Source organism: Fukomys damarensis, unplaced genomic scaffold (genome assembly GCF_012274545.1).
Source record: "Fukomys damarensis isolate Sample0158 unplaced genomic scaffold, DMR_v1.0_HiC HiC_scaffold_33, whole genome shotgun sequence".
In the NCBI taxonomy this organism is placed as follows: domain Eukaryota; kingdom Metazoa; phylum Chordata; class Mammalia; order Rodentia; family Bathyergidae; genus Fukomys; species Fukomys damarensis.
This window is the reverse complement of record NW_022900945.1, coordinates 32,976,047-32,988,542: the sequence shown is the minus strand read 5'-3', so window position 1 is coordinate 32,988,542 and position 12,496 is coordinate 32,976,047. Positions and strand designations below refer to the sequence as shown.

The window sequence follows — 12,496 nt, the reverse complement described above, 5'->3', positions numbered from 1 at the left end:
GTGAGGTCCAAACTTCCTCCGTCTTTCCTCCGTTTCTATCTCCCCGCCTCCTCCGCGGAAGCAGAGCGCCAAACTCAAACCTTATCTGGACCTGGTCGCTTTACAAGGCTAGTACCAAGGGCCGGGCCTGGTGGGCTTTTCCGCACACCCGCCAGGGCAGCGGTCCAACATGAGCCAAGTCCTGTTCCAGCAGCTAATTCCGTTGCAGGTGAAATGCAGAGACAGCGAGGAGAGGTGAGCTCCGCGTTACTTGGTGCCCGCGGGTGGCGGTTGGGGCCCGGCCAATGGGGAAGATGGCGGCGCTGGCCTTTGGGTGTCGGGTTCGCCCGCACGCGAAGAGGGAGCCCAGCAGGGAGGTAAGGGTCACCTCTGTCACCAAGTCTGCTCTTGCGGAGGGGAAGGAAAGAAAAGTGAGGAGCGGGGAGCCGACTCGCCTAGAAATCGTAGCTTCTGGGCACGGCGGCGATGATTGCCCTACTCTTTCCTTTTGGTAGATGAGAGCCGTGGCCTCGAGAAATTAATTTACGCTGAGACTCACGGTGAGTTCATTGCAGGCATGGTCAGCACTAGAGCTCAGGCCTTGGTTGCTACCCATTTCTTCCCGTTCTGCTTTTGAAATGTATCGGGAGTAATTGCAACTTCAGTTTAACAAATACATTAGTGTTATACTTTGGAGCATCTTCAAATTAGTTACAAAACAAAGCAAATTACTTTTTAAACGGACTAAAAACAATGAGAAATTAGGAACTGAGGTTATTCAAGAAATGTTGCCTACTTGTAAAACTCCTTGCTTGCCACTAGGTATACTGTGGTCTTCGTGGAGTTTACAGTCCAGTTAGAGGAAATAAATCCCAGTCTCTTAAACAAATGCAAAGGTGCAACTTTGACTAAGGAAGTGGCCCTATCAAAGCTTTAGAAAGAGCTTTGACTGTAAAGCAAGAGATGTAAAAACAATTTTTTTTCGTTTCACTACTGTTCTGTGAGTTTCTTGAACGTTGTTTCCTCATTTGTAAAATTGTTATAATTTGCCTACCCACTTAATGAAGATCAAGTGTGAAAATATATCTAAAAACCAAACGGTGTAGGAACTGTAGCATTAAAAATGAAGACATTGATTTAGTCTCCAGTAATGTTAAACTGTGGTATAAAATTCAGATTTAGGTCCACAATCCATTGGCAAGCCAGACAGGAACTGGTAGTGAAGCCAGCAGTTATATACGGAATCTGTCAGTTATTTTAATGTTTTGTTTGTTTGGGGGAAAATTCAAGGACTTACTTATATTAAGTGCACTTTTTGCTTCCAGGCTATAAGTCCTATTCTCTAATTGGTCATTATTTTGTGCTTTGCAGTGTGGTGGTTTGTTGGGCATTTGACATGGGGCTAATCCAAAGTAACACGCTGTAAGTGTAAAAAAGTGTAAAATGCACATTAGATTGTGGAAACATGCATGGAAAAAGAATGTAAAATCTAATAATTTTTGTATTATGTGTTAAAATGGTAACATTTGGGTGTATTGGGTTAAAATTTATATTACAGTTAATTTTACCTACTTCTAGATTTTTTCAATGTGGCTTCTAGAAAATTTTGAATTACATACATGACTCACATTTTGTGGTCTGCATTGTGTCTCTATTATGCAACACTGTCCTAGAATGATTATAAAAGAAAATAAAAGGGAGAATCACTTCTGATACTAATATTGAAACTACGAACTCTTATTCATCTTATTGTCATCACAGTTAATCTTCTTTTTTTAAATTTTGTCTGGAGGAAGGGGTGTGGGTTTTTTTCAAGACTGGGTCTTGCTAAGTAGTTCTGGCTGGCCCTGAATTCACTATATGTAGCCCGGGCTGGCCTCAAACTCACGGCAAGCTTGCTGCCTTAGTCTCTCGAGTGCTGGAATTACAGGCATGTGTCACCACAGTTAATCGTAAAACAATATTAATCTTTTTATTCTTTGTGTTTAGGAATCTGTCATGTATTCCTATCACGTATACCAGGGCTCAGCAAAGTAGAGCCTGAGGAAGAAATGGCCCACTATTTGTAAATAAAATTTTATTGGAACACAGCCATACTTTTTTGCTTACAAATTGTCTGTGGCTGCTTTTGCATGACAGGTGAAGAAATGAGTAATTGTATTATGAGTTTTATGACAGGGGGGTGTTGAGGATATAGCTCTTGCGTTATAGGTATAAGGCCCGAGATTCTATTTCCAGCATTACAAGAAAAACCAAAAAAAAAAAAACCGAGAGTGTGTGTGTGTGTGTGTGTGTGTGTTTGTGTGTGTGTGTGAGGGGATTGACTATTTCTGACAGACTCAGTAGTCTGCAAAGCCTAAAATATTGCTTGCAGGCCCTTTACAGAGTAATATGTTGGCCTCTGACCTATTTGAAGAATAACCTACATTTTTGTCAGTTAAACATTAAAGGCCCGTTCAGCTTAACAAATATTTGCAGTTTCCTACGACTCATCAGGAGCTGTCCTAGGTGCTGAGGCTACCCCCCCATAAATATAAAAAAAATTATCATTGTGGCCCTCACTTTAATAGGGGAAATCTAAAGATTGCCCTTGGAGCCAGGTGTGGTAGTGCATGTCTGTAATCCCAGCTACTTGGGAGGCTGAGACAGGAGGAGGATCCATTTGAGGATCCATTTGAAGCCAATCTGGGCAATTTAAAACCTGAGCCTGTCTCAAAACAGAAATAAAGGATTAAGGGTATAGCACAGTGGTAAAACACTTGCTTGGCATGTGTGAGCCCTGTGTTCAATCCTAGTAACTTACACAAAGAAAACTCTTTCCCTTGGAGAGGTGGCATAGCACAGGTTGAGTTCAGGCTCTAGAGACAGACTGTCTTTTTTTAGCAGCTGTTGGGAGTGTGGACCCGAAGGCCTGTTGAAAAGTCTACCACTGAGCTACAACCCCAACCCTGATCTTGTACAATTTATTTAACTTCTTTTGCCTCATCTTTAAATTTATGATTTATTGGAGTGTAATAAACATTAGCTATTATTACATTGATTAGTACATAAAGTAATATAAAGTTTCAGAGAAGGAAATTCAGTAGAGGATACTGACAATGATCAGGGAACTCTATTAGAGAAAAGTAATGTAGTGTTGAAGCTTGTGATTTGATATAACTTGCTTTTTCAGTTTGGTATCCTCAGTTCCCCTCTACAGTATATTAGTCAAACGGGAGAGAGGTCACAGCCTCTGGGTAACAATAGGCTAGGATCCAGTTTTGCTAATGTCTGATGTTTAAGATATTCTTTATTGAAAAGAACACATGGTCAAATCTAACTGACCCAGAAGATGTTATGTAGATCTATGCTGTGTTTAGAGTGTAGTACTGAGATCAGAAACAATATCTTTTATTGAAGTTTTATTAATATTGCTCTTATATCATTTGCCATTATAATGGAGAAAATAAAATTTGTAATTTCAGATAGTATGTCCACTGAAAGTTCAGATTTTTCTATATGTATTTTTAGGGATGTTTTTGAAGTAAATTTGGGGAATATGTTTAATTTATGTCCTTTTCTGTATTTTTCCTCCAGTCATCTAATGAATATCACCCCCCACCCAATCTACCCATACTAAGGATTAAACCACATTCCCAACCCTTTTTTATTTTGAGACAAAGTTGGGCTTGCTTGCTACCCAGGTTGGGCTTGACCTTGTGATCTTCTTGCCTCATTCTCCCAGACCACTGGGATTATAATAGGTGTGTGCCTCCATGCCCAGTTGAAAAATGGCATTTTGAATATGTGTGACAATATCATTAATATGTTTGGTAAATTATCACAGTAATCTAACTCAGAATTATCTAAAGGATATTTTATTAAATAGGTTCTTGAAGTATGATGACTTCTAAATCTACATCACCATTAAAAAGGAGTTGGGCCGGGGATTTAGCTCAGTGGTTCCGCTGCCTGCTTTGCAAGTTCAAGGACCCGAGTTCGATCTCCAGTACAAAAAAAAAAAAAAAAAGGTATCAAGCAAGTGTCATATTACATGGTAGAGAAAAAAAATTTTTTTGAAGGTATGTAGTCTAGGCTGGCCTTGAACTCACTGTGTAGCCTAGGTTGGCCGCAAACTCACAGTGATCTTCCTGCCTCAGCTTCCTGAGTGCTGGGACTATAGGCATATACACATCACCCAACAAAAAATCAAGCATAATGACATTGTATAGCTAAAAGCCCTAAACAAATCATCTAATTGAATCTACTTATCTTACAAAGTAGGAAATTGGGGTTTTTTCCTCCCAAAAAGTCTTAATCTGTTTCATATACATTGCTCTAGATAACTAGAAATATAGTAATATTGAAATATAGAAATATTGTAAAATAATTCTTCCTATCTTTATAGTATGAGTAGCACTGCTATTATTTTTTAGGTAACAAATACAACTTAATGGTAACCTAGCCTCATATAAACAAAGATTTAGCATCCATTAATCTATGTTTCAGAAGAAATTTTAAATGATATGTTTTCTTAAAAATACAAAATAACAAATTAGAGCACCACATAAGATCTTGGCCAACAGTTTCCAAGTTTTTCCATCAGTACTCAAGTGCTATGTCTATACATTCTATTTCTCTAGTAGAAAAGTAGTAGAATGTGGGAAAAATTTAAAACAAATCTTTTAGAAGTCAAAATTGAACACATTCTATTTGGTAATTTACTTTTTTGCCCTGCATGGCAGAGAAACACTATTGGTATTGAATTCAAACTATTTGTGTCTAAATGTTTTTCACTAATTTTCCCTTTATTTTATTAATTATTGAAACATTTTTTTCTCCATTTGATTGTCGATTATCTTTATTTGTATCGCTCTGTGTAGTACTGAATTCTCTTGAGTTGCACCTGAGAGTGTGGAAGGCTGTGGTGTCTCCCTGTTAGACCTTAATTATTCTAGGAGTGATGGCAAACCTTTTAGAGACCTACTACCCAGACTGCAACCCAAAACCCACTTATTTATCACAAAATGCCAACAGTGCAATTAAATCTGAATATTGTCAGACCATGCAAGAGCTCAGTGGAGTCAACAGCTCATGAGTTGTGGCTTCTGACATCATTGCCTGGCTCCAAGTATATACATGGCCCCTTTGTGCACTGTTAGCCAATGCTGGTGTGATGCTGGGGCAACTTGGCTTGCGTGTGTGCCATACGTTCACCACCACTGCTCTAGAATGTGAGAGATAATGATAAACTTGTCAGTATGTTACAGAGAGACTCTGTTAAGCAGATTTAGTATGGATATCTGAAAAAAAAATTTCGTGTGTGCAAAAGTATATAGAATGTTATTTCCTTGATTCTACATAGTCTAAATTTACATTTAGTGTTTGAAGTGAAATCTTCAACAATGAATTTGATCACTTGCAATGTTAATTTTTTTTTTTTTTTTTTTTTAATGGAGGGGTTGTGATGGTTTGTCTTTCAGTAGATGCTGTTTTAGAGTCAGGGCACTAAGGTTATATACCAGAATAGTATTAGGCACTGCACATTGTTTATCCCATTTAACCCTCATACCTTCCCCATTTTATAGTGAGGAAAATTTAGTTTAGAAACTAGTACTGGTTGTAATGGCTTGTATCTGGATGTCCCCTAAAGCCTTATGTGCTCATAGGTGGGGATTTTGGAGCTGGCTGAGTCTAGGGTAGGACATTGGGATTGGTGTGTGACATTGCTACACTAAATTAGTCCATTGATTGGAATTAGCATAGTTCTTGGTGACTCCACCCAGAAGGCTGGTGGACTGGATGGGATAAAAGGGAAAGGCGGACTGGGTGCTGCTGTTGCTTGTTGTCTTCTGATTGATACTTGCTGAGCAGTTTCTCATGCCATACCACCCTGCCTTAGAGCCAGCCAACTATAGACTAAAACCTCCACAAACTGTGAGCTAAAATAAACTTTTCCTCCTTTAACTTGCGAGCGTCATCTATTTTGTTTCAGCAATGAGAAAAGTCACTAAGACGGTTGCTTATTAGTGGAAGAATAAGAACTTAAACCTTAAGTCCAGTGTGCATTGGAAATACTTGAACAGTGGAGTGGGGATATAGTTCAGTGGTAGAGCACTTGCCTGGCATACACAAGGCCTTTCATTCCACCCCCTGTACTGTAATTAATAAACAAATAAATATTTGCTCATAAGTTAGAAAACACTTGTGAAAAATCTTGTGGCTTAAGACTGAAAACTTTAGTTAATACAAATTATAGAGATAATTTCATGTTAATATTTTTGATGGTTTGGCATGTCTTTATATACAGGAGAATAAGTGTTAGAGTGAGCATTGAACTACAATCAGTTTCTAATCCAGTTCACAGAAAGGTTGGTATTGTTTTTCAAAATATGATAAGTTCTATATATTAATTTTTATTTAAGAATGTGAGCTCTCTTGTGATAGCCACCTTGCTTTTTAATTTTGGACCATTTTGGAACTGTTGCAATCTAGAATGAGTTCTAGACTGAGACAACAACTGAAAGATAATTATATATTTCTAAAGAACACAAGAAGAATCAAGCGGCATGCAGTAGCATCCTCCTTTGGTTTGCTCAGATCAGTTAAAAGTTTCTAGACTATGTATTATTTCTTTTTGCCATTTCAGGGCCGGGGATTTAGCTCAGTGGTGCAGGTCCTGAGTTTAATCCCCAGTACCAAAACCAAAAAACCAAACAATGAAAAAAAAAAAAAAAAGAATTGCCATTTCGTAGTGTAAATGTGAGAACAGAATGTATTGGAGCACTACAGGGAGTTACTTTTTATTTAACTTTTGAAAAGAATCAGTTAGAGCTTCTGTCCCATATGATCTACAAAGTATGAGACAAAACAGAGTTAAGGATATAGAGCAAGGGGCTAAGAAATCCAGCATTTGTCTTCCCTGTGTTGTAGCTTTCTGTGAATATATTCAAGTACTTGATATTATTAGTAGGAGTTTCAAGGTTTTTTTGTTTTGTTTTGTTGTGTTTTGAATAGCATCTTGGGGTGAATTTCAAAAATTACTTAAATAGAAGCTGCTTACAGGGCATGCTGACAATCAAATACCCAAACTACTAATTTTCTAGGGTGAGGATTATATATTATACTTCATACATGTTATTCCTTGTGCCTGCTGTACCTCTTTATTTTCTAGTTTTACTTATAGAATTTAAATTTTTCTAGGACTCTAGCAGTTCCTCGGTAGTTGAAAATAGATTTGTGTCTCAAACTTACTGGTAATTTGATTGTTTAATTCTGTATTACTCCTTCCTTGCGGCTTTGCTATTTTCCTTGCACCAGAGTTCTCTGAAGTATGTACTTTGGAGTATCTTGCTGTTAGCTTTAACTGCTCTGGTGATCTGCCACGCTATACATTTAACAAACTGGAAATGGTCTTTATAAACAAATCCACTCTGTTAGACAAATGGGAACAGATGGGCATCATCATCCTCATCAGGAGCCATCTGGAGTAGAGAGAACAGGCTCTTATAGGAAGCCCTCGCCACATGTCACCTAATACTCATCTTCCTGAGTGACAAAAGCTCCTTCCTTAGGGTGAATAATTGTTGACAGTTCTGCTGGGGTATTTACCTCTTTTGATGTGCCCGGCCAGTCAGTTAAGGGGAACTGAATGTCTGGCTGAGTTTGGTGTGTCCAGCAGTAAGGAGCATCTCTCATGATACCATAGTGCAAGCAAAAGCTGGTGTAAATTTGCCCATGCCTCTGGAAGGACGATACTCCTATATTTTCAGTTGCTAACATATAATTACCTTTTATAGACCCTTGTAAAGCTATCAAGGAGCAGAATCCTCCCCCCATTTAAGTCTCTAAAAAGTAACAAAACAAAACTATCTGAAGTATAAATGTGATATGTTGATGTTATTCAGTAGTTAAGATCTACTGAAAACATTTTTTAAAAAATATTTCTTTTAGGATTTAGTTATTCGTCTGACTGATGATACAGATCCATTTTTTTTGTATAACCTTGTTATATCTGAGGAAGATTTTCAAAGGTAAGTTTTTTTTTTTTCCTAGTCTTATGTTTAACCTAAGATTAATTTTCTGTTTTACAAATGTATTGACATTGTTGCGCTTGAAACACCTGTTGTTTGTAGGTGTAACTGTTCAGAACATTTAGTTTTTTCTGGGAATATGGTACTCTTTGTTCTAAAGTTATTTAGAATATCTTTGAAAATATATTATCAGAGTTCTGCTTAATACAGCTCAGAAGTTTGGAGCTTTAGCTAATTAATTGCTTAGCTTTTTTCCTCTCATCAAATAAACTATAAAATTCAAAGTTTCCTAGCTTAGTTCTTGATTATAATGGGTGTTCAGTAAATTTATGGTTAAATAGTAATTAAAATTTTAAAAATTTCTTTTCCTGCCTTTTGTGTAGTTTAAAATTCCAACAAGGTCTTCTGGTAGACTTCTTAGCTTTCCCACAAAAATTTATAGATCTCCTTCAGCAGTGTGCTCAAGAACATGCCAAAGAAATCCCAAGGTAAGTTGCATAAAAGTACTACATAATTAAAACTTTGAAGATAGACTCTTTGAAAGATAAATTGATGGCAAAATATTGTTCATATATTGTAATTACTCCTGTTTATTTTTAAAACTAGGTTTAGTGATTGTTTTTGGAATCAATTATTTCATTAGTAACTACAAAATGATTCTTTTCTGAATCTACAGTTCTTTCCACGTCTATTAAGTATAATTCTTTCAACTTTACATCATCAGTTAGGGCTACTTGATTACTCTGAAAGTTCATATGGGGAAGAACAAATGCTTAGTTCTTATTATGAATTTAAGGACTTTTATATATTCATTGTTTCAACCTCACGGACCCTATTCACCTTCTCTTTTATACTGGGAGTCCTTTCACATTAGCTTCTATGATTTCAAAATGTTCCTTTTCCTTGTCTTTCAAAGTAGAGGAGTTTATGATTCAGTGGGAGAGTTTCACTGTCTCCTAAGTATGTTATAACATGACATTTTCTTTTCAAAGGTTTTTACTACAGTTAGTTTCTTCAGCAGCTATTTTGGATAACTCACCTGCGTTTTTAAATGTGGTAGAGACAAATCCTTTTAAGCATCTTACACACCTCTCACTAAAACTTTTACCTGGAAATGATACGGAGATAAAGAAATTTCTAGCAGGCTGTTTGAGATGTAGCAAGGTAAGATTTAAATGTAAGTTATTCTTTTAAATTAGATACCAAAGGGGCTGGGGATTTAGCTCAGTGGTTCTCTCACCTGCCTTGCAAGCACAAGGACCTGAGTTCAATCCCTGGTACCAAAATAAATAAATAAGGTAGAAAAGTACATTGATAAATTACTAACAAACTCTGTTGCCATTTCTTGTTTTCTGATTAAAGTGTTATAGTTTGTAATGAACATACTGTTTTTTCATTTAGTTGTGGTACGAGTATAGAACTGGATCAAGCTTTGAGAATTTAAACTGTCAGGATTTCATCCACTGACATTTGTGTATCTGGCTTATCATAAATGAGATGAAATGTATGAAAGTGTCTTGAATATTACAAAAGATATAACAGATAAGATATAAGGAAGCAGCATTGTGTTGTCACCTCAGAGATTTGAGAAAATTTTTCAGTTAAATGCTATAAATTAGCATATGTTTAATACTAATGATACACAGATCATCTGAGGATTTGTTAAAATGCAGATTCTGATTTAGAAAGTCTGAGATTTTTCTTATCAAGCTCTTAGGATGATACTGATGCTGTATTTTGTTATACTTTGAGTAATTTTGCTACAAAGATTTAATTGTAAACTGAATAATTTTTTATTTTTATAACTAGGAAGAAAAATTATTATTAACACAATCACTAGATGATGTTACTAGGCAACTGAACCTCACAAAAAAGGTAATTCACATTTCATTTTATCTTTGTAAGTCATCCAGACATTGGCTCTGTATTGGTTAGTAAATTAAGTCAAGCTTTTGTGTATTTCTTTCAAAGTGTGCTACCATTAAGTTTCCCCTCCTTTTTGCCCCTTTCTCTGCCAGTTAATTACCTTAATCTGATGCGTCTCTTTTAGATGTTTATTTCCACCCAAACATTTCTTTCATCTCAAGTACATGACATATTTTCTCTAAGTTGTCAATAAGTTTAGCATCTATGATATGTTAGTTCTCTTCTCCTGTTTTATTAGTCTCCTTTTTGTGGTTTAAAATGGCTTTTTTAGGTCCTTTCTTCTAAACCATTCTCTTCTGTTATGATTGAAAATAATTTCTCAGATGAGCTTAGTATCATTTTATTTGTAGCTACTACATTTTGCCCCTACTCCTTGGGATTGATAAGCTGCCTGGCTTCAGACAGAAAATGCTCCTGCACAACATGGCCCTCATGGACCTTTATTTTATTACTGTGTTTTATAAATAAGTAAGGTACGGCTTAAAACTGATTTGCTCCATTTGGGTTGCCTTCCTTTTTAATGTCAGAGGAAAGGATTTGGTGGCAAAGAGATATTTATAATTAACAGCTTAAAGATAGGTTTCGCCTGTGACCAATTTTAGCTGTAATATTGCTGTTATTCTAACCATTCCTCAGTGAGGAACATCTGTGTAGGCTTTGCATATATTTGAAAATCTGACATTTTATTTCTTTAAGAGTACTATCTTATAAATATCTCTGTGTACTAATTAGAAATGTAAGCTTCAGGAGACTTATTTTAACGTTTTGCACCAAATTCTAATATAGACATTATCAGAAAAAATACAAGAATTAGACAAATTACGGAATGAATGGGTATCACACACAGCCTCACTAACAAATAAGCATTCTCAGGAACTGACAAATGAGAAGGAAAAAGCATTACAGGTGAGTACATAAAAGGTAACTGAAAGGAAATTCTTTATTGCTATTGGTCATTTTGAGGATTGTGAAAGTAATAATGCTTGCTTTAATATTTTAAAACATAGAAATATGTAAAAGTTGAAAGTTTATCTTTCAAAGTTACTACTCTACATTTGATGTGATTTTTTACCCTTATATGCATATGTAAATATACAATTTATAAGTATTTGTTTATAAGTATAGCAATATAAATTATATAATTGTAGATGTATAAGTCATGGTTGAAATTAATGTATAAATTTAAAACAATTTATTACAGCAAAAGACCTTATTACCATGAATCCTTGCAAAGTACTTCTCATTTTAGGCACACTTAGTCTGTCATTCTTGCCATTTTCTGAAGCAGGCTTGAAGTTCTCTCTTTTCTGATTTTTTTGGTTTTTGGAGATAAGGTCTCACTGTGTAGTTTAGGCTGGTCGTAAAGCCTTGAACTCATAGCAGTCCTCCTGCCTCAGCTTCCCTGGTGCTGGGTTTATAGGCATGAGCTACCACACCTAGCCTGGAAGTCCTTTTATGTGATTTCTTTACAAAGTGTGATTAAAAAAACCTGAATTCTGCTGTCCAGTGCCACCTACTGGAAAGGGAGGCTCGTAAAAACATGACACTATCCTCATACAATTTATTCAAGGTGGAACTTCAGGCTCTTCCCCAAAGACAAAATAAACATGGAAAGGTAAACATTTTGGCCACCTGAGAACATCAAAGCAACCTGAACAGAGCAGCTAATGACACAAAAGAGTGCTTCCAGAACTGCTTCAGAAAATGACAAGAATGATGGGATATTTATGTGTTGGAATCTTGGGGGGCATTTTCAGGAGGATGAATGGCAGTGTGTCTTACTGTAATAAGTTTTAAGTATTCACTATATTTTATCACTCTTCATTTGTACACTCACAGTGAGTTTCTGATTTTGTTCAATACTGATAAGGTGTTTCTGGTTATGTTGATTATAACTTTTTCACTTAACCTCTTTCAGTTTGGATACTCCTTTTTAGTATAGTTTTTGGATGTAAATTATTTAACTACTTTCCAAACTGATAGCATTTAAGTGGTTGGAAAAGAAAGTGCTTGTTTTAATTTTTTTGAGGGTGGCTAAGATAATCTTGCTGTGTAGCTCAGGCTGGCCTTACACATACTCACAAGGTTCCTCCTACCTCAGTCTCCCAAGTGCAGGGATTACAGATGTGTGCCACTATTCCCAGCTTTTCTGTAATATAGCCTCAGACCTTTTAATTTCTTTTGTAGGTTATTTTTAAATACTTTACATCCTTTTGCTATGTATTTCCTTTTGCTGTATAATTACCATTTTATGGGTTCTTTCTTGCCTTCTACAGTATAGTTCTTAATATTACATTTTATTAAAACATTATTTAAACATTATTTATTTAAACATAGTAAATATTTAGTCTTAAGAATCCAGCTGGATTTTTTTGTTGTTGTTACTGGAGATGGAAGCTATGGACTTAGAACTGAGCTATACCCTCAGCCCTTTTATTCTTTTTTATTTATTAAATTAGGGTCTTACTACATTGGGCTCAAACTTATAGTCCTTCTGCCTCAGCCTCTCTGAGTGGATTACAGGTGTGCACCACCACTCCCTACCTGGATAATTTTTTTTTTTTTTTTTTTTTTTTTTT

At 36.0% G+C, this 12,496-nt stretch overlaps 1 protein-coding gene across 1 annotated transcript in view; it reads left to right on the top strand.

Moving 5' to 3' along the window:
- Positions 1-8: 8 nt before the first annotated feature.
- The window catches only part of Sass6 (SAS-6 centriolar assembly protein), a 42,153-nt gene continuing 29,665 nt past the window's right edge, over positions 9-12,496 (top strand). Inside the window, exons 1-7 of the mRNA XM_010639069.3 lie at positions 9-234; positions 6,269-6,329; positions 7,912-7,991; positions 8,375-8,479; positions 8,984-9,155; positions 9,801-9,866; positions 10,704-10,823. Coding sequence (XP_010637371.1) covers positions 170-234; positions 6,269-6,329; positions 7,912-7,991; positions 8,375-8,479; positions 8,984-9,155; positions 9,801-9,866; positions 10,704-10,823 — 669 coding nt within the window. The 5' untranslated portion in view covers positions 9-169. The remainder of the gene's footprint in view (positions 235-6,268; positions 6,330-7,911; positions 7,992-8,374; positions 8,480-8,983; positions 9,156-9,800; positions 9,867-10,703; positions 10,824-12,496) is intronic.